Source organism: Curcuma longa, chromosome 12 (assembly GCF_044706935.1).
Source record: "Curcuma longa cultivar G26 ecotype Majalengka, Jawa Barat chromosome 12, ITB_CL_G26_1.1, whole genome shotgun sequence".
Classification (NCBI taxonomy): Eukaryota; Viridiplantae; Streptophyta; class Magnoliopsida; order Zingiberales; family Zingiberaceae; genus Curcuma; species Curcuma longa.
Window position 1 is genome coordinate 5,089,248 of NC_133872.1, and position 22,907 is coordinate 5,112,154.

The window sequence follows — 22,907 nt, forward strand, 5'->3', positions numbered from 1 at the left end:
GCTTTAATGCCTTAAGTTTTGAAGCAAGACTGGACATCTCCATGATGTACTCCCTTATATGACCATTGCCCTTATACTTCATTGAAATCAAGCTCTTAAGAATAGTGCTTGTTTCAGCCTTATCGCTTTTGGCAAAGCGCTTTTCAAGTTCTGCAAGGTAATTTTTAGCATTGGTGGTGTCCTTAAACACAGCACCCCTGAACACCTCCGGAATTGCACGCTTAATGATCATTAGACTCATGCGGTTAGAGCGTTCCCACTTCTCAAATTTAGCTTTCTCTTCAAGAGAGCTAGCTACCGTAGGAGTAGGGGGTTGCTCTGTCCGTATCGCAAGGTCCATGTCCATGCATCCGAGAACTATCTGAATGTTCTCCTTCCAGTCCTTAAAGTTGGAACCATTAAGGACCGGTATTGAATTTAAGTTGGCAGAGATATTTGCAACATTAACTGAAAAGAGAACAGAAAATAAACTGTAAATAACATGCACACTACTTTAATTTTCAATCTAATTCAAAATAATTAGCAAACTCATCCAAGATATTTAGTGCACCATTAATTTCAAGTCTTTGGACAGTAAAATTAACTGCTAGTAATATTCTTGTTGTAATAATCAAACACTAACAATAAAGCATGACAAATAACAAACCCCTCTTTGGATTGATTTGCTATTCTCATGTGAAATCCTTATAATTGTTACGTGTTTATTATCACAGCTAATTTATGTACTCCGTCAACCATTGACCGTCCTTTGGGCCGATCAAATGATCACATGGAAATACACAATTACAAACATTCTAAATTCAAAATTAAACAAACCAAATTAGAGAGGTCACTTTGGCAACATCATAATTCAACTTATTTAATTTGAATAAAGAACTAAATGCTAATTAAAGAATAAGATTAAAAAACGAAGGTTAATCTTTAAATGAACTCACGACCATGTAATTAATTGTAAAATTAATTAACTGACGGTCATGTAATTTGAAATTTAATTAATGGGAAAAGAATTAGGCTCACATTTCATGTGAAAAATTGCTCGGCGGTGAGACACGCGATGCTGTGCTCGGCGGTGGCAGGAAGAAGCAAACGGCTGGTGGCAGCTAGGGTTCTGGTCTTCTCCACGTGGTAACAGTGAAATCTGACGGCGGCGTCCAACGCCGGCTGCTGCAGCGATATCCCGACCATGGAGGCAGGGACGGCGGCTCCGGCTAGCAAGGAAGAGAGGAAGAAGCAAAAACTCTCAAGCTTCTGAATACTGCGCCCTTTGGTTTTGGGAAGAGGACGGCCGGGGCGGCAGCGCGCGTGCGAAGCCAGAAGCCTTCGGCGCCGTGAGGAAGATAATGAATAGGACGATTTTGGAGTTAAGCCCTTTTAATTAAAAACCTAGGTTTTAATTAAACCTTAAGTTTTTATTTCCTTTTGGGTTTATTTCATGCGGCAGCCAAAACCCCAAAAGAAAACCAAATAAAATCAAAACCAAAATCTAATTTGGATTGAACCAAACCGGATTACTGTAGCGAATCCGGTTCAACTTTGGTTCGCTTGGTTCAATAACCAAACGAACTTGGAATTGACCCAAACTAGTTTTGTTAGATTCGTCTTCACAAGACGAAGCTTTTCATCTCTTTCGTTTTGCTAAAATCTCATCCATCATGAACCAAACCAAGTTGGTTCAATTTTGGTTCAAAACTGAATCATTTGGTTCAGTAACCAAACGGTCTCTGATTTAAACGAAATCAGTTTCATTCGTTTCGTCTTCGTAAGACGAGTTCCATCATTTTGTCCATTGTCTGGTCCAACCAGATTTTATTTCTCTCGTTCTGAGAATCCAATTCTCAAACTCGTTTTAAGTCCTTCGGAGAACTTGTTGTGCGTGTGACCCAATAGGTTCCCGGTTATGTTGGTCGTCCGTAATTAACCATTAATTACGGAACGATCATGAGTGACACCTAGTAGTATATCATGATCCCCAATTGATCGAAAAATCAACGATTGATTCCAGAACATCTTCTAAACCCTTCAGCAGCTACACTGAATCGTGCCTCGTTCCTTTCACCGTCTTATACCCGCTTGGTTCAGGACATGGTCTATGTGTCGGTCCCCACTAGGCTGACTACGTCACACCTAGCCCAAGCTGCTTTCTTGTCCTGTGGATTCAAGTTACTTGTACATGTGTCCAAGAGTCTCGTACTCTTAACATGTAATGCTTTGGCCAAAGACTTTTAGTAACAATCCTGACAAGCGGCCGCAAGGTATACGTCTCCTTTTTCAAGGAGCGGTGAATCCTCTGTGGGCTATTCAAACACCTTCGGACACTTCGACTTATACCCAATCATCTCGGGTCCACACCTCCTCGGAGATGCTTACTTAAGATGTCAAAGTATAAGCTTCCATGACCAAGGTGACTTGAATACCGCAAGTCAAAGGAAACTCGCACTTAAGCTGCATTGAGATCTTCATTGACATATATATAGAACCATATGAAGTCTCAAGACAGGTCACTCCAATGAACTGGTTACCTTTAACCAGCATCCACGTTTAACTCTCAACATCTAATGTTGACAGCAGTGAGATCAGCTGCTTGGCTAACCAAGGAGTTCAAAACGTGCTAGTCTCGACAGAATCGATGACGTCCGTGCTCATCAATTCCTTGACTAGGGATAATTTCAATACATTCATAATTGCACATGTAGAGATGCTCACGAGTTGTGATCCAATCACAAATTCTCTCATGCTATGAATCGTATTGCGGACATTCAGTATTCGAGTTTAAGATCCGATCAAACACATATGGAATGTGCACTCAAATAGTGAATTGCTATTTATCTAATAAATAGTATAACCGTAAGGCGATTGCCTTAGGACACCTCTCAAATCGCCTCTGCCATCAGGTCCACTGTCGCCTGCAGTCGGTCCACACCATTGTCGCCTTCAGTCGGTGTGATCTCCGCCGACAACCTACGACTCTGCTTTGAAGGTAAGCTTTCAAAAACCCTTCTTTTCTTATCCTAAACAGAGAATCTAATCCTAAACCGTTCCATTTACACCTTCATCTGGTCCAATACGTCGCCGTCGCCTTCAACTGGTGTGATCTCCATTGAGACGCTGCCATTGTCGTCCCTCATCAAAATCGTGTCTCCGTCCCACATGCGCGACTCGACTTGTGGATACAACAGGTTAGTAAAGTTTCTCAACTTCTTAGTTAATATGTTTTGTTATATGGATTTATATGGATCATTAGTATGTTTTTTGTTCTTTTATTCTCTTGTAGTGTAATATTGTTACGTAAATTATCGTTGAAATTTAAAAGCAGCAACGTGTTTATGCAATCTCTTTTCTTTATTACTTATGTGTATCTAGAAATGGTTTAGCCATTCTAATCTCAACTTTTAACCATGGAAAGCAACCTTTACAATTGTTCATGTTATTACGATTATTTTGTCTCAACTTTACATCATGATTTAGTCATTCTATGAATTAAGATCATGTTGCATATTCCTTCTTTATGATTTTGTTGTTGTCATAAGATGAAACAAATAAGTGAGTTTATTTGTTTCATTCCCTTGTGTAATTATTTTGTCTGTTTTAGTTTTGGAGTCAACTCACATAGTTTCTTAGAAAATCATAAGATTTGTTGATTATTTCTCTATATATGTTCTATGAATTTGGAACCATAATTAGCTTAAAGAGTTGTTGTTGATTTCTGAACTTGTTGTTATTTTTCTTGTTCATTTCTGAATAGTGGTCACTATTTTTTATCTTATTTTGTTTATGACTATTTGATTTAGAATATTTTTATAACTATATGGTGATATGCAGAGTTTCACTTCATCTAAATTTGACATTCTCCAACAATGGAAGAAAATGATGATGATGATCATCTATATATTCCCTAAGTTACAGATGATCGAAAGTCAAAAATTGGGATGGAATTCACATCACTAGAGGAGACATTTTCGTGCTATAACCAATATGCGCGAGAAGCCAAATTTAGTGCAAGGATAAATAGTAGTAAGAAAAATAAGATGACAAATGAAGTTGTTTGGAAAACATTTGTATGTTTTAAACAAGGACATACTGATGATTAACGGAATAAACAGGCAAAAGGTGATCAACAGAAGAAGGGAAAGAGTACATGGCGAAGTTAGAACTGGATGTAAGTCAAAGATTTCACTTGTAAAGAAACAAACTGGATCTAATTGGATTGTCGCTAACTTCGTGGAAAGTCATAATCATCCACTCTCGACTCCTTCAAAGGTGCATTTACTACGCTCACATCGTCATGTTTCGGCAGCAAAAAAAACATTGACTCAACAGTTTTCAAAGGCTAATGTGCCAACTTGTCAACAAATGCGATTGTTGGAAATAGAGTATGGAGGACCTGAGCTAGTAGGTTGCACAGAAAGAGATATTAGAAACTTTGAGAAAGAGCTAAGGGATGAAGAAAAAGGTATTGATGCTGAAACATTAATTGAGCTATTTGCATCTGAAAAAGAGAAGAATTCTGATTTTTTCTATGAATACGAGACTGATTCAGATAACAGATTTAGTAGGTGTTTTTGGGCAGATCATATATCAAGGAGGGCATATAGTGTATTTGGTGATGTAGTTGTATTTGATACAACATATAATACCAATAAATATGGATTGATTTTTGCACCATTTGTAGGAGTTAATCATCATCATCAAACAACTATTTTTGGTTGTGATTTTTTAAGTGATGAGAAAGCTGAGTCTTTTGTTTGGCTGCTTAACAAGTTCATTGAAGTCATGCCTAAAGGTGCACCTAAAGTTATCATCACAGATCAGGATCCTGCTATGACGAAGGTCATTGCATAAGTTTTCCCTCAGACAATGCATCGATATTGTTTATGGCACATACTGAATAAATTCCCAGAGAAATTAGACCCTTTGACTTTCCATGACAACTATCAAAACATAAAGAATGTCATTAGAAATTCTACAACACCAAATGGATGAATTTGAGAATTCATGGGAAACCGACCACCAGGTTATCAAGTGTGCTAACTTGATTGCGAGAAAAATGATACGGTTGTCTTTGATGTACAAATTGCGACAAAAGTGGTGTGCTAACTTAGAGAAAAATAATATTTTAGACCATGTTTTTTGTGCTGGAATGTCAAGTAGTCAAAGATCTGAAAGCTCACATGCATTTTTCAAGAAGTATATCTCAAATAAGAACTCATTGATGGATTTTATCATCCGTTTCAATAGGGCACTGAGACACCAAAGACACAATGAATTAATTGCTGACCATATTGATATGAATGAGCATCCTAAGATTAAGACAAACTGGCCAATGGAAACTCAAATGTTAAGTTGTATACAAAAAAATGGATAAAGTTTCAAAGTGAAATGAGTGAGAGTCATGGTTATTATGTGAAACAGATATCTATAGAAGTTGATTTTGTAGTTTACCATGTGATGAATTTTCAAAGTTGTTCTTCCTTCAAACCAAGGGTCATCACGCATGACAACCAAAGAAACTACATATCCTGTAGTTGTAAGAAATTTGAGTTTGATGGCATTTCGTGCAGACATATGTTAGCTTTTTTCCGTATCAACCAAGTATTTCATTTGCCTGATAAGTATATACTCAAATGATGGACACAAGATGCAAAGGTTAAAATAATATATGCTTTGGGGAAGAAAATTTTCATCGATGATCTAGAAATTTTTTTGATATTAAAGCACTCGATTTATGTGGATTTTTTGCATCAAAAATATTTCTGGATCATCGATGAAATTTTTCTCTCCCAAAACATATATTACTCCAACTTTTGCATTTTATGTTCATCGTTTGAATATATACTTATTAGGCAAATGAAACACTTGGTTGATACGGAAAAAAACTAACATATGTCTGTACGGAATACCATCAAACTCAAATTTCTTACTACTACAGGATGTGTAGTTTCTTTAATTGTCATGCGTGAGAACCTTGATTTTGGAGGAACACAACTTTGAAAATTCATCACATAATAAACTACAAAATCAACTTCTATAGATATCTGTTTTACATAATAACCATGACTCTCACTCATTTCACCTTGAAACTCCATTCATTTTTTTTTATACAGCTTAACCATTTGAGTTTTCATTGGCCAATTTGTCTTAATCTTAGAATGTTCATTCATATCAATATGGTCAGCAATTAACTCATTGTGTCTTTGATGTGTCAGTGTCCTATTGAAATGAGTGATAAAATTCATTAATGAGTTCTTATTTGAGATATATTTCTTGAAAAATGCATGCGAAATTTCAAATCTTTGACTACTTGACATTCCAACATAAAAAACATGGCTAAAATATGTTGACACCCACTTTTGTCGCAATTCGTACATCAAAGACAACCAATCATTTTTCTCCAAGTTAGCACACTTGATAACTTCTTCTCATGAATTCTCAAATTCATTCGGTGTTGTAGAATTTCTAATGACATTCTTTATGCCTAGTTGTCATGGAAAGTCAAAGAGTCTAATTTCTCTAAGAATTTATTCAGTATGTGTCATAAACAATATTGATGCATTATCTAGGAGAAAACTTATGCAATAACCTTCGTCATAGCAGAATCCTGATCTGTGATGATAACATTAGGTGCACCTTTAGGCATGACTTCAATGAATTTGTTAAGCAATCAAACAAAAGACTCAGCTTTCTCATCACTTAAAAAATCGTAACAAAAAATAGTTGTTTAATGATGATGATTAACTCCTACAAATGGTGCAAAAATCAATCCATATTTATTAGTATTATATGTTATATCAAATACAACCAAATACACTATATGCCCTTCTTGATATATAATCTGTCTAAAAATATCTACTAAATCTGTTATCTGAATCAGTCTCGTATTCATAGAAAAAAAATCAAAATTCTTCTTTTTTTCAGATGCAAATAGCTCAATTAATGTTTCAACATCAATACTTTTTTTTTCATCCCTTGGCTCTTTCTCAAAGTTTTTAATATCTCTTTTTGTGCAACCTACTAGCTCAAGTCCTCCATACTCTATTTCCAACCATCGCATTTGTTGACATATTGGCCTTTGAAAATTATTGAGTCAATATTTTTTTTACTGCTGAAATATGATCATGTGAGTGTAGTAAATGCACCTTTGAAGGAGTCGCGAGTGGATAGGGGTGAGTATTCGGTTAAAATCGAAAACCGAATAAATCAAATTTTTTGACCAAACCGAACTGACCAAATTTTTTGATAATAATCGAATAACCCGAACCGATTAAATATCTGTTAATTCAGTTTTTAACCGAATTAATCAATTTTTTCTAACACAAATAGCTTAATTCGATTTCTAACATGAATAGCGAGTTTTTCTAACCGTTACGCTGCTAAACGCTGCTCAAATTTTTTCTAACACAAATATCGAATAATTTCCTAATGTAAGGACCGTATAAAGCTAGAAGGGGGGTTGAATAGCTTCTCTTGAACTTTCGTCGATGAAGAAAAGACAACCTTCACTCCCTCACAACTCAACAATGCTAACAATACATATTTTACTTGGTATCCGCCTCCTTGAGGGACTAATCCAAGGATCTTCACTCAGCCACTCTTCCACTATTTCTCTCTTTCTCGGACAAACACTGAAGGCGGAGAAACCTTCTTACAGCAAGTTACATCAAGAGCACAAAGAGTAAACAGTACAAGAAGAAGAAGAGAAGAAGTGTTTACGCAATGGGAGTGCTTCTTCTTCTTCAAGGAGTTGCTCCAAGCTTTAGGATTGAACACTAGATGGTTGCTAGATCAGTAGAGCACAAGAGCTTGGAGCTTGAATGATAGTTGGTGTATCTTTCACGAAGTACACTTACCTCTTATACCAGTTCACCTTTTTAAGTCATCAGTCGACTGAATTTACCATCCCAGTCGACTGATTTAGTCAAATCAAGAAAACGACTACTGAATTACTGAAATCACACCTGATTTTTGTCAGAATTCAAAATTCAGTCGACTGACTTTTCTCATCAATCGACTGATTTTGCCCTTAGTCGACTAATGTGGTCGATCAGTCGAGTCATCTTACCTTCTGTTTGCTCGGAGTTGATGACGGTCGACTGATGAACACATCCAGTCGAGTCCATCACCTTCAGTCGACTGACGTGAAGCTCCAGTCGAGTCGTTATCCTTCTGATTGCCATCAGTCGACTGGCCTTCAAGGTCAGTCGACTAATCTCCAGAAACGACTCGACTGGAGTTAAATCCAGTCGACTGATGAGGCGTATCAGGTCTTGTGCCATATTTATTTGGTTTATTCGGGTAAACCGAATAAGAACTTTAAAAACTGAACCCAAATCGATTAAACTGAAAAACCTGATTTTTTTATTAAATAAAATTGAAATTCCGAAAAACTAAACCGAATTAAAAATTCGATTCGATTTGATCGGTTTATTCGGTTTAACCGAAATTTTGCTCAGCCCTACGAGTGGATGATTATGACTTTTCATGAAGTTAGCAACAATCCAATTAGGTCCAGTTTATTTCTTTATAAGTGAAATTTTTGACTTACATCCAGTTCTAATTTCGCCTCGTACTCTTTTCTTTCTCTATTGATCACCTTTGCCTGTTTATTCCGTTGACCATCAGTATGTCCTTGTTTAAAACATATAAATATTTTTCAAACAACTTCATTTGTCATCTTATTTTTCTTACTATTGTTTATCCTTGCACTAAATCTGACTTCTCATGCATATTAGTTATAGTACGAAAATGTCTCTTCTAGTGATGTGAATTTCATCCCAATTTTTGATTTTCTATTATCTATAACTTAGGGAATATATAGATGATCATCACCGTCATTTTCTTCCATTGTTGGGGAATGTTAAATTTAGATGAATTGAAACTCTGCATATCACCATATAGCCATAAAAATATTCTAAATCAAATAGTCATAAACAAGATAAGATAAAAAAAATAGCGACCACCATTCAGAAATGAACAAGGAAAATAAAAAGTTCAGAAATCAACAACTCTTTAAACTAATTATGATTCCAAATTCATAGAACATATGTAGAGAAACAATCAACAAATCTTATATTTTTTTTAAGTAACTAGATCAGTTGACTTCAAAATCAAAGCAAACAAAATAATTAGACAAGAGAATGAAACAAATAAACTCACTTGTTTGTTTCATCTTATGACAGCAACCAAAATCATAAAGGATTATGCAACATGATCTTATTTCATAGAATGACTAAAGCATGGTGTAAAGTTGAGACAAATCGCACTAACATGAACAATCGTAAAGGTTGCTTTCCATGGTTGAAAGTTGAGACTAGAATGGCTAAACCATTTTTGGATACACACGAGTAATAGAGAAAAGAGATTGCATGAATGCATTGCTACTTTCACATTTCAACGACAATTTACTTAATAATATTACACCACAAAAGAATAAAAGAACAAAAAGTATACTAACGATTCACATAAATCCATATAACAGAGCACATTAATTAAGAAGTTGAGAGGCTTTACTAACCTGCAATATCCACAAGCCGAGTCGCACGTGTGGGACAGAGACGCGATTTTGATGAGGGACGGCGACGGCAGCGTCTTAGTGGAGATCACATCAGTTGAAGGTGACGGCGGCGTGGACTGGATGAAGGTGTAAATGAAACGGTTTAGGGTTAGATTCTCTTTTTAGGATAAGAAAAGAAGGGTTTTTGAAAGCTTACCTTCAAAGCAGATTCGCAGGTTGTCGACGGAGATCACACCAACTAAAGGCGACAGCGGCGTGGACCGACTGAAGGCGACGGCGGACTTGATGGCGGAGGCGAAATCTAACCTCGAGCGACAACGCAACAAGACGAGCGACAACAAAAGCGATGGCGAAGGCAAAACCTAACCTTGAGCCCGAACGCAACGAGACAAGCGAGGGGTTTAGGATTAGCTGAGATCGGATTTTTTTTTTGCTCGTGATTTTTTGTTTTCGACCAGCACGACTCCGCTTGCCACACGCGTGGAGAGAAAATCCCAACAACATAACATTTCTGTAGTTAATAATATGGATTTCAAATTTACTTAATACCTAATAGATATTGAAAGCTACTTAATACCTAATAGATATTGAATGTTACCTAATTAACTTTTTCTTCTAAATTTTAAAATTTAGCTTATAAAAAGAAAGGATATACTTTAAGCTCCAAGCTTGAAAGAAACTAATGAGATTAATAAAATGTAACATATATTTCCCGGATATGGTTGTGAGACCAGAATGAATCAATCATAAAATAAATATTATGCTTATATAATAATGGTGGGGAAAAGGTATAAAACAATCTTACTCTATTCAAAACTACTTCAGTAATAATATTTAAATCGCAATTGATCATCTCTATCTGTGCTTTAAAAAAAGCCCTGGCAACTAGGTACAACAAAAAAAAAGTATTAATACTGCGTATTAATCAAGTATTATGGAATTCAAGAGAGGTACAGGCTAATCATGCATGGAGGATCTGAATGTAGCAGGCAAATTAACAGCAATGTGAAGGAAACTGCACCTGTAACTTTGCAAGCGTTGTGCGAAGCTTGAAACTATACCAGAAGCCACGCTTTTGTAGGCTACCAACTGACTATATTACATTCACTGAAACAGTTAGACAACAGTGTAAGAATTATAGAATAATATTTGAAGTCAAGGAACATAATAAATTGCATGGTTTTTTTTATGGCAATTAAGCAAGTTCAATAGAAGATCACAAGAGTACATCGGGTTATATTTTCTTCATAGGAACAAAGTTTATTTCTTGGTCATCGAAGAAGCAAAATACTATGGCTATGTCTTCTACCGAGGCTGAGTATATTATATATCAGCATGTGGAGTAGCATATGAAGCTATTTGGCTAAGGAAAATTCTCAAGGATATGAAGCAAGAACAATTTGTGCCAACCATACTTTTATGTGATAATATGTCTGCTATTGCAATGACCAAGAATCCTATTTTCATAGTCGCACAAAACACATCAAGTTACAACATCACTTTATTAGAGAGTTAGCAAGCAAAGGAGAAATTGAATTAGCTTTATGTAAGACTGGAGATCAAATAGCGGATATCTTCACAAAGCCACTTTCAACGAAAAAAATTCTCTACTTGTGTGAAAAACTTAAAAGTATTAGATCTCTCAAAATTAAGGAGTGTCAAAAGTTAATTTTGAGAATTAATACACATGCATGCATGTTAAGAATTAATGCATATGCATGCATTATGTGGGTTCAAAAACCTAGTAGATTATGATCAATTTAATTTTGCAATAATTAATGTCATTCTAGAACTATCTATGATGTTTTTATAAAATTGCAGTGGCTATGCCACAAATATACTCAATATCAAATAATCCATCATATTTTGATTTTCTCTATTTTTATATTGTTCTCCACTTCAATATCTATTAGCATATATACATAATATCTGGTCTTGTATTTGTGAGATAAATGAGTGATCCAATGAGTTTTATGTAGATGGTTTCATCAACCTTCTTAGTTTCATCATTTTTTGAAAGTTTGTCATTAACTATCATAAGAGTACAAGAAGCTTTGCAACAATAGAAGTGTTTAAGAACATATCTTAGTAACCTATTCTATCTCAAAGCTCCCTAAGAGCTCATAAACGTTGCGCCAACAATGAGCCTTTCTCCGATTGATTAGACGCCTTCAAGCAACTTATTGGGCAACAGTAGTCATTGTGTAGCTAATGACCTACTGAGCACTCAAATGAAAATTTCTTCCACTTGACTGCTTAAGTCTCTAAATAATTGGATCCAATTTTAATTGACTGTAATACTTCATTCCCTAAACTATTGCATTCAATAAACTCCAAGTTGATTGAACTCTCCAATCGATTAAGGTTCACCTATTCTCAATTAAATCTACTTGATGATCCCTCTTTCACTCGACTTCATACCTAGCACTAGTTAGCATACCTAGCTATTGTCGGATAAGGTGAATAGAAATAAATGAGGCATACATTAATCCTACATTGAAATTGAATAATATTACGGCTGATATATACAGGAGGAGATGAGAATTCAGAGTCCGAATTGCATCAACTCAAAATTTTTATGTGAATGCTATTGCACACAGGGGATCGCGGACGGGGCCAGTATGTGCATCAGCCAATTGCATCACAATTCTCTTGTACATAGTTGAACTCCCGTGGAGCATACAAAACATGCCGCATGACCAAGTTCACATGTCTCATGTACATGCTTGACACATGCCTTGCATATGCAGGCAGTTGCCTTTACTTTGCATGCATGTCACATGTCTTTGTATGCAATATGCATTTGCATCTGTGCCACATGTTGTCGCGTACATGAGCCCACGTGCATGACAAATGTCTTCATGCTGCTCGCTCAATTAGATGAAAACTCCTGTACAAGGAGGTTAAGCTTGTGCAAGAGAGTATATCACATAGGATCGTGGGATCAATTGTGTAGAATCATTGAAGATGGTAAATTTTATTTTTTACTGAAGTTGTGTAAGAGAGCATAAACAAAAGCGAGAGAGCATAAGCAAAAATGAGAGAGCTAAGATCTTTTCGTTTCTTTCTGTTCTTCCTATCATGCACATCTTCACTGATAGATATCTATGGACAATGATATAATAGTATCCATTTTAAATTTAAATCTTCTTGATTTTATTTTTAAACTTAACTCAAAAGGCTTCATACCAATAAAGATATCTTCCATCTTATAAACTCATAATCTTTTTCATGTATTTACAATGTCAGACTTTGATTGTATCCCAACAATCCTCTCCTCAAACAAAAGATCGCTAGAAGTCCTCTATTATTTTCCCCATGGTCTAATGGTCCAGGTCTGGGTCCAAGCCTCCCCTACCTCTTTTGTTTTTTTCCTGAGAGCCCCTCTCAAACAAAGGACCATTGGGAGTCCCCTATCATTTTTTCCATGGTCCGGATCCGGACCTCCCTTACCTCCTTCATTTTTTTTAGAATCTCCCTCAAACAAAGGACCATTAGGAGCCCCCTACCATTATCCTCATGGTCCGAGTCTGAATCTCCCTTTCCTTTTATTTTTTCTGAGGATCCCCACATGGATCTACATAAATCATGACTCTAATATCAATTGTTAGTATCGATGGAATCAAAATATCTCTATAATGGTATAACATTGTCCACTTTGAACCTAAGCTCTTATAATTTTATTTTTCATCTCAATCCAAAAGGCATTATACCAAAAGGCCTCATGGTTTTATGATATCTTTCATCTTATACATCTATGATCTTTTCCATATATTTCTAAAGTAAGATTTTGATTGTATCCCAATTATTGATGTAATCATGCCTATGAGTTATAGTTTTGATAGTTGACAATTAGTAAAGCTTAGAGCAAAATTACAAGAAACCTCACTTGTATATCAAGTGTGCAGGAAAATCCTTACAGGTAAGAAGGTCAAATGTAAGACAAAGGAAAGTCCAAGAAAGTCGAGAAGCAAATCTTAATGAGAGGAAGTCCTTACAGATCAAAAGTCTAAATATTAGACAAGTGAAGTCCAAAAAGGTCGATGACCAGATTTTTGGCAAGAGAAGAAAAATCGAGCATATCACATATCAGATGTGCGAGTGAATCAGTTTTGAGGGAAATGATGCATCAAAATCCTAGAGAGGTAATAGGGACACGTAAGTAAAAAAATTCTTAGATGAATTCAATTGCTAGAATAATCAAAAACTTCCATCAGTCGATTGATCACGATATTCAATCAACTAATATTGGTACCAGTCAACTGGAAGTAAAACATCAATCGACTGATACTTCTGTTCAACTTCGATTATGTGTATCAGTCGACTGATTAGCATGTGAGTCAGATTGATTTGAGGATTGATTCAACTGATAAGGGATATCAGTCAACTGATTTTGTTTCGGAAGCTAATAGAAGAATCGATTCGACTGATACATTATGTCAGTTGACTGATTCTATTTCGGAAGCAAACAGAAGAAAATCGATTCGACTGATTTATTATATCAATCGACTGATTTTGTTTCAAAAGTAAATCGAAGAGAATCAATTCGACTAATTTAATATATCAGTCGATTGATTCTGTTTCGGAAGCAAACAGAAGAGAATCAATTTAACTGATTCATTATATCAGTCGACTGATTTTGTTTCAGAAGCAAGCAAAAGAGAATCGATTCGATTAGTGATTCGATCAGTTATATTAGTTGACTGGTATATGGATCGATTTGATTGATATTTGAAAATCAACAAAATCAAACACCATTTCAGAAAGTTCAGAAGTCATTATTTGGTCAACCAAATCAGTCGATTGATATGAGAAATCAGTCGAACGGATTTCAAAAAAAATTGAGCAGATTTAAAGGGAGAAAGTTAGTCATTGTTGGTTTACTGTTCATGCTCAAAGCTCTAAGTTTTCTTGCTCAAGTGTTAAAAAAGTCATCTGGTGTTTTACTACACAACTTGGAGCAATCTCTTGAAGCAAAATTATTAAGATCATTGTAAAAACTTCTCTTCTTCCTCTTTATGTTTCTGCTATCATTTTCACAAGCAATTATAATCCTACTGTAAGAAAGTTTCTCTGCCTTCAAGATTTGTCCGAGAAGAAGAATGTTTAGTGGAAGTGGTGAGCAAGAGTGGATCTTTGGATTAGTTGCATCAAAGAGACGGATACCAAGTAAAATCATCCGAATTAGCATTATATCTGGTAGTTGTTTTGTTAGAAAGTTTCTGCTGCCTTAGTTCAAGACAAAGCTATTCAACCCCCCTCCCTTTCTATCTCAAAAGGTCCTAACAATCTTGATCGTGAAATGTCCCAAGTATGTTGAGGGTGTTAGTGGTTTGAAAACCATCACTACAATGGATATATGGAACCAAACTAAGTTTCTATGGCAAAACTACATCTTTAACTGCCTTGTCAACTCACTGTACGATGTGTACAGTATGATGAAAACAACAAAAGAGATGTGGGAGTCCTGGACAAGGAATACAAATCGAAGGATGCTGGGGTCAAAAAGTTCATTGTTGACCACTTCATGGTCTACAAAATGGTTGATGTGAAGGAAGAAACTTTGGTGATCAACGACGATGAAGGAGGAGCGAAGCCTTGTTCCGCACAGTGAAGCTCTACTCCAAGACGACGATTTCTCCAATGTTTCTTTTAAATCCCAGCTGCTTGATTTAGATCTCCATCAACGTAATAGTCCAGCTCTGATCCAACGGTGGAATGAGTTCAGATTTTGATCCAAGTATCTAGATCTTGATCAATGGCTGAGATATACTATTCCTTGACTTAGATGGACTAGATCGTGATGAATGACTCTGATCTCTTTAGATCTTAGATGGACGATCCATATTAGATTAGAATGGTTCTCTTCCTTTAGCTTTAGATTTGACTCTCAATTTGGTCTAATTTGACTTGAATTCATGTCCCTTTGATCACCAATCACATTCAAATATTAATATTAAATATAATAAATATGAGATAATTTATAATTAAATTTAAAAATAAATCTAAATCACTAAATATAGTATGAATACAAAATTAAACACATGTGAAAAAATAAAAAAGGACTCATTTGATAATATGAATAAATTGGGCCTTTTTCAATTCGCACGTGCCAAACGCATGTGACGGCATGACCTTTCAATCTGTACTGTAATCCAATTCACTTCGTCAAACAGCAGCAGGCTATGGGCGTCTTCGAATTCAACTCTTGAATCACTTTGCTCTGTAATCCCTCTGGCCTTCCAGCTTCCAATCTAGTCGGCACCGCAGCAACCAGGGCGACTTCCATCAGACAAAGGTACGCCTTTCTTTAGTTTCTCTCATTCTCTCCCCCGCCCTCCCGCCTTTTCTCGTTTCTTACTCTTCGAGTAGCTTTGTCGATTGCTACGATTTGCTCCACATCAACTTTTAGTTGTGAGGAATTCGAACTTCCCAACCCCAACCCCTTTTTTTCCTGTTTTTGGAATCGTTTTGACTTTGGTCTCTTTTACAGTTTCTGCCATTTGTTTTGATTTGAAAGGAACTTTTTTTTGTTCGAATCGGTGGCTTTAAAGATTTAGGTTAAGGTATTGGCGGAGATGGGTCTCACATTGGTTGGTCACGTGATTCATATTGCTTTCAATTAGAATTGCAATTGTTCCTAACCACTGGAGAAAGGAGGAATTCATTCTGAAAAAGTAGGCCCTTTTCCTATGCTACTATTACAGTATTAGGGTTGGTCGCTTGAAATTTGTTGATAATGTTGCTGCAAGTTATTTGCATGCCGAGCTTCCTGAAGGGTTTTTTTTTTTCACCCAATGTTATTTCATTAGTTTCATCCGTCGTCGTTCTAGTAATTGGTTATGACTCTCTTTCTACTGGCATTCATTCTGGTTGTACTGAAGTTGATTCTATATTACATTAGAGCAGATTGAATATAGTAACACTTCAATAATGAGTAAAGTGATCAATTCTTATTGTTTGCCTCACTTGAGTGGTATTAGTTGTTTGAATATCGCTTTTATATTCAAATTAGCAAGCCCCAGTTTCATTTTCTGTTTTTTCCATGTCCCCAGATACAATGTTCCCACAGGTTGATCTGGCAACGATGGATCGAGGAACCCTTACCTTGCTAGGGGCAGCATGCTGTGTGATGCTCACCTTGCATTTTACATTTCAGTTGCTGTCTCAGCATCTGTTCTATTGGAAAAACCCAAAGGAACAAAAGGCAATAGTTATCATTATTCTTATGGCGCCTTTGTATGCTGTCGACTCCTTTATTGGTTTGTTAGATATTCAGGGAAGCAAAACCTTCTTTACTTTTTTGGACTCTCTTAAAGAATGCTATGAAGCTCTGGTAATTCCTCTTTTTAAGATTATAATTTTCCACATCCTGTGTCATTTAAGTTGTCTTACGCAAACCATTATCGAAGTTCGGTGTCTAATATGCAGGTGATTGCTAAGTTCATGGCCTTGATGTATAGTTATTTGAATATTTCTCTCAGCAAGAACATTGTACCAGATGGGATTAAAGGAAGAGTGATTCATCATTCATTTCCTGTATCCCTTTTTATGGTATGTTGTAGATATTGATCATTTTGAGTAGCATAGACCAATTTTTTTTTTAATATCTTGTTCTGGACAATCAGTAACAATCACAGTATGTTTTAACCCATACTGGCATATGCAGAGAAAAGAAAAAAAATTACATCCTTGAATAAAGCTTAATAGAACTACTGAGTATTGGTGAAGAAATGTCATCTGAATAAACAGTTGCTAATTTCTTTGTTCCGCATTCCGGTTACAATTGCCTACTCTAATACTCTTGCAACAACTGCTCATTATAAATGTTTAGAATTTATCGACTTTATCTGTTACCTTCAAGCTTCAGCTACTGAAAATTGATAATTGATGCAGCCTCATACTATTCGTTTAGAGCATCACACATTACAGCTTCTCAAGTATTGGACGTGGCAATTCGTTGTTATTAGACCTGTCTGTTCTATCCTAATAATTATACTTCAACTTCTTGGGATGTATACCACTTGGATAAGCTGGGCTTTCACGATTATACTCAACGTATCAGTTTCCATGGCTATGTATGCCCTTGTGATTTTCTACCATGTGTTTGCAAAGGAATTAGCTCCACATAAGCCTCTAGCAAAGTTCATGTGCATCAAAGGAATTGTCTTCTTTTGCTTCTGGCAGGTACTTCTGTAAATTTTCTGTTCAGCCCTCTCTTTTTATATCAGCATCATCCTTCAACTTCTTTAATATTTCACCACTATTTAGCAGATTAATTTGGTAATAGAATAATTCTTGCTGATTGGTAATTAAAAATGGTACCAAAGTTACTTCTTCTTAACATGCTTGAGGTTAAAGTTCTAGAAGCTAAATCATAGCATATTAGTCTTAGATTTTAGTCATTTGTGTTTATCTTTACCTGGAAGTACATGTAAACTGATAACTTATAGTTTTGGTGTGGTATTATTTCTTCTAATTCATAACTATGATTTTAAAGTTTAGACGTTCTAGTAGATACTCTCGGGTGACATTTGTTGGCAATACTTAAAACTTATTCAACCCCAGATAGTTAAGATAAAGTCTAATCCTATCCTATTAGTCACAGATAATTAGCACACCAGTAGTACATAAAGACTGAACTTAGAATTTGGGTAGCTAAATATATTCAATTGAATGCCATGCAGAACATTTTGAGGAAATGAAGCAAGAGCTTCTAGTCTCTATTGTGGTGTCCCATGCCAAAATAATAGCTATTTGGAAGAGATATGAAATCCCAAATATGGACAATACATTTCCTTACTGATGAGAACAGAAAAATTAAAAGGAAATTTTGATTCTATTGATCATTAATTACAGATCTACAGCAACACATATATAAATATTTTTACCTGGTCTTCTACAATGATTTTGTTTAGGTCTATTCCCTCAAATGAACAATTCCTTTTTTTATCTTTTTGATGTAATCCACAACCGGATTGATTCTTCTAATCTCATCCCCTTAAACTGATGATGATGATAGGTCAAGAGGTTAATTCATGCATGAAATAGTCATATCTTGCCTTGATTTGCAACTTAGTGAAAAATCTACAAGTTGCTTCTTTGATTGTACATGAGGAAGAGAAATTAGTTATTTTTAAATTTTTCTTGAAGAAAACGACAAATGGCTTCAACCTGCTAAGCCCTTTCATAACATACTGGATTGTTCACAATTTTAATTGCACTTTGATTATAAGAAAATAGAGGAGTTGGATTTAGCCTACAATTTCACTGTATGTGGATGACATAACACAACTCTCAGATTCACTTGAAGATTTTGAGTGTGTGTTGTTTCTTTGATTTTAAAAACAAGAACTAATCTCCCAAAAGCTAAGAGGATACAATAACATGTAGTAGAACACAGAGTGTTCTTGTTGCTATCATAATCAACATCACTAAAACTTCTTAAGTCCAACTTAGAGGGTCTTAGTATTAAAGAGCCATATAGTTTGGGTAGATCAAAGATATCGAGTAATTTGATGGGCTATCATCAAATTGACCACATATTTGACCGACCGACCGATTCACCATCTCGTCATCAAAAAATTAAAATTGACCACATATTTGGAAAGCCCTCCACCTAAGCTATCCATTGGTACCACTTGTTGAATTAAATTGTTAACACGAAGTGGGGGTGCTAAATTAAAATCAGATCAGGTTCGAACTAAATCCAATGGATAGGCGCGGAAATAAGGATTATGTTGGTTCAAATCGAGATTGATTTGAAGTTGATTTGACCAAGTTATGATCGAACCAAGGTTAAGGTTCAAACAAGTTCAATCAGTTTTAAATGAATTAGGGTACGCCACATCAACTACTACCCTCTTCCAGCAATAAGAGCAACCCTCGCATCTATAGGATCGAGTGTGTAATAGAAGGGGATTGAATATCACGCTTTGTATGTGTTCGAAATTTGTTCGAAATCAAAGTCGTACAACGGAAAGTAATGACAGAATAAAAAGAGACGGAGGTTTTGACTTGGTTCGCAGTCTCGTGGCTATTACTTCAAGATCCACAGTCAGTTAAGCCGCTTTCGATGGGCAATCACTATTCGTTATTCTTCAAGACCAGTAGTCAGTTTAACCATTTTCGATAGGCAATCACTATTAACCTTCTTCTCAAAAGAGAAGGCTCATTTTTTACAATGTCGGGGTTCGATAACAATCTTACTGACCCTTAAAATAATTAAGAGACATTACCAAATGTTAGACTCGTTTGAGCTCGTAACAGCGTCATGGCGTTATTGCGTCGTTGAAGCCTGAGTGCAGCGTTTCTAGAGCGAGACGAGAGTATGGGCGGTAGCAAAAACTATGTTTTGAAGCTGCTGTTCGAAGTCTCTTTTTAAAGACTATTCTGGGCACCTGGATTCCTTTCAAGCGCTTGAAATAATTACGTAGCGAGAATTGGATGACACTTCATTTGGCTGTGACTTATCCTTGTCCAAGCGTCTGGAACCCTTCCGGGCGCTTTGACAACCGGGTGCTTGGAACTGATCTAATAGTTCGGAATTCATTGTTCCGGTCCACTTCCAATTTTACGTTCTTGCACCACAAGGTTAGCACAACAAGTATAATTATTATGATTGACAACTTTCCAAGCTATCTAGTTTCAACTTCAAGTTTCCCGTGAAATCTTAGGTTGGACCAACGTCTACTGCTCTCCTTTCGAGAGTGCGTCCTCACAACTACACTCGAGAGAATTTACCGGATGCTAAACTTTAGTCCACCCGACTTATTTGGTCTTTTGTTCAGTTTGATCTTGGCCCTCGGGACTTTCCACTAGACCTCCAGTCCTCAACCTGTCGAGACTTTCTGCTTAGTGTTCTCGACTCACAAGGCTTCCTACCTAGTGTCCTCGATCCCTAGGGCTTCTTGTCCTATGCCCTCGATCTGCCAAGACTTCCTGCTCAATCCCTCAGACCATGACTTTCCTTGTCTAGCCTCCAATTAGGACTTTGCCTTATCTAGCCTCTAGTTAGGACTTTACTGATCGTGCTATCTACACACTTGATAAACACATCAAACCTTAAAAGGACCTAACTCTTTGCCAATATCAAACATATGTTCGATCATATGGTGCTTCTTGCACTACCAACATCTTCTTACTCTTCTTGTGTTTTGCACCTCAAGAATAGTCCTATTTTACCTTGCCTTGCTCTCTTTGTGTTGTTGTTGAGCTCACCGAAGCTAGTCGAGGTTGCTGACGAAGAAGGTAAAACTCTCATCTTTTTCTTCTTCCCCCTATCTTCTCTTCTTTATTTTTCTCAAAAGCAACGGTCTTCCTTTTTTTTTTAGCAAACAACCCATTACAAGCAGTCATTCTTCCCCTTTATCCAACCACAGCAAAAACAAGAGGAGTGAGTTAATCTTTTCTTCTTTCATGTTTTATTAATTGAAGGAGAAACGTAATGTATAAACTTTATTTTATTAGGTTGCTAGTTAGGATGGTTATTTAGATCGGAATGGAGGTCTCATATGTAGGAATGCTAAATATTATGAAGACGCAAGATCACAAATGATTCTTCGACTTTGAGTCATAGATGAACTTCGGTGATCGATGGATTATTGTTTCAACTAGAATTAAGGGCTAAGGTCGAAATTTTCGAATTTAAGTTCGTTTTCAATTCTTTAAATTCAAAATTTAGACTTTTGGATTGTGAAATCGACCTACACTAACATTTGGAATTTTTGAAAATTTTGACATATATCTTTTAAGTATTTTTTAATTTTTAGAGTTGGATAATTTGATTTTGTATTGTATTAATTTTTTTAATTTCTTAAATTTGCCTCTCTTGGTTGAAAATCCTAACTACACCACTGACTATACCCCAAGTATGATTTTCAATGTTGATATTCTATCATGATCTGACTTATGCTGCACCTTTTGTTGTTTGCTTGAAAGAGTTAGGAATAGGAATTAATTGAGTGGATATACAAGGCAATGGTGGTGCTTGTGGATTGCTCGAAGGGGAGCTTGATTGATAGTAACTTGGGTCCATGTGCGGTGATGACCTAGGCATAGGAGGGGAATCTTCAAGTTGTGAGTTTAGGAAATATAGAAGAGACATACGGAGATGAAAAGATGGTAGAAGTAGAGTCTTGAACCTGAGAATCATTATTAAATGGCTTTGACCTGCTTTAATTTTCCGGTGGCCATAATAACAACCTTCTTATACATGCCTTTCTCCTCCTCTCTGAAGGTAAAAGGGATGCTAGTTTAAGATGTTCATCAGTACCTCATTGATTTTCTATTCAGCTTGAGACACATTCTAAACCAACAGAAGTTGGTTGCCCTGCTTTTATGTTTCTGTGGAATGCACAAAAGATCCATATATGCGATCTCAAAGATGCCAATTAGATTAGACTCTTGACACTTTTATTGTATCATCTAGAATCAAAGTTTATGAAGATTGAGATTTATATCGTAAGGATGCAGATGCATTTTTGTGAGAATGATGAACAAACACATACTAAATTTTTATCATTCTCAAACTCCATCCGAGATCTAGCTCGACAGCCTTATTGGTCGTTCAACAAGCTGTAATGAATGCTTGATCTATTTACATAGCCCTGAAGCACCAAAAAAAATGCTTGTCCATAGATGTGCTGAGTCAAACTTAGCTCGACACAGTGTCATTCGCTCTTAACTGACGTTTTGGTTAGAAGAATTGGAACGGTTGGAACTTCCATTTTGTCATGTTGAAGCCGTCAATATATTACAGTCAAATCCATTGTTGAATTAGAATACCGTCTCCATTTTGTCCTTGTTATGATTTTGTGCGCTGCCAGATTTTATCATTCTTTCTTCAACAGCGATGACAATTAGTTTTGCTGCTGGTCAGGGAACTGCACTAGAAGTGTTAGCAGCGGCAGGAGTGATTCATTCTCATCATTTCTGGCTGGATGTAGAACATATCCAGGAAGCCATACAAAATGTCCTGGTGATTCTGGAAATGGTAGTCTTTTCTGTATTCCAGCAATATGCTTACAGTGTGGAGCCATATACTGGAACAGATACGGCGAAGGCGAAAAAGAATGATTGACGATGAACCACACGCGACCGACATGAGGCCACATCTTACCATGTTATGGTGCTTGTGGACTTGGATACTTAATACTTTCTTATCATCCGTGTTAAAAACATAGACTTGTTCAGGAGCTTCAGTTTATGTGAGTGTGTACATCCAGATCTGAGGATCTTAGGTTTGCTAATACAATATCCCTAATCCATATCAACTACGTTAAGAGTTGGAAAATACATTATACTTCTATATATATATATAAAAGGGCAAAATTTTGTGTGGGCAAATTGAATGAGCTTAATGACTAGATCGACAAGATGGAGGGTCAAACAAATTGAC

The 22,907-nt window shown here is 36.2% G+C and overlaps 2 protein-coding genes across 4 annotated transcripts in view; one reads left to right on the forward strand and one right to left on the reverse strand.

Moving 5' to 3' along the window:
• Positions 1-346, reverse strand: part of LOC141842788 (uncharacterized) — a 598-nt gene extending 252 nt beyond the window's left edge. Inside the window, exon 1 of the mRNA XM_074730791.1 lies at positions 11-346. Within this exon, the coding sequence (XP_074586892.1) occupies positions 11-346 (336 nt within the window). The remainder of the gene's footprint in view (positions 1-10) is intronic.
• A 15,341-nt stretch (positions 347-15,687) lies between these two features.
• Positions 15,688-22,907, forward strand: part of LOC141842666 (uncharacterized) — a 9,593-nt gene continuing 2,373 nt past the window's right edge. Inside the window, exons 1-5 of one of the 3 annotated variants that reach the window (XM_074730705.1) lie at positions 15,688-15,806; positions 16,564-16,844; positions 16,940-17,062; positions 17,405-17,695; positions 22,389-22,814. In XM_074730705.1, coding sequence (XP_074586806.1) covers positions 16,569-16,844; positions 16,940-17,062; positions 17,405-17,695; positions 22,389-22,589 — 891 coding nt within the window. In that variant the 5' untranslated portion in view covers positions 15,688-15,806; positions 16,564-16,568 and the 3' untranslated portion in view covers positions 22,590-22,814. Of the gene's footprint in view, positions 15,807-16,553; positions 16,845-16,939; positions 17,063-17,404; positions 17,696-22,388; positions 22,815-22,907 lie in introns of those variants that run through there. The other 2 variants (XM_074730706.1, XM_074730704.1) reach the window with 2 other exon arrangements.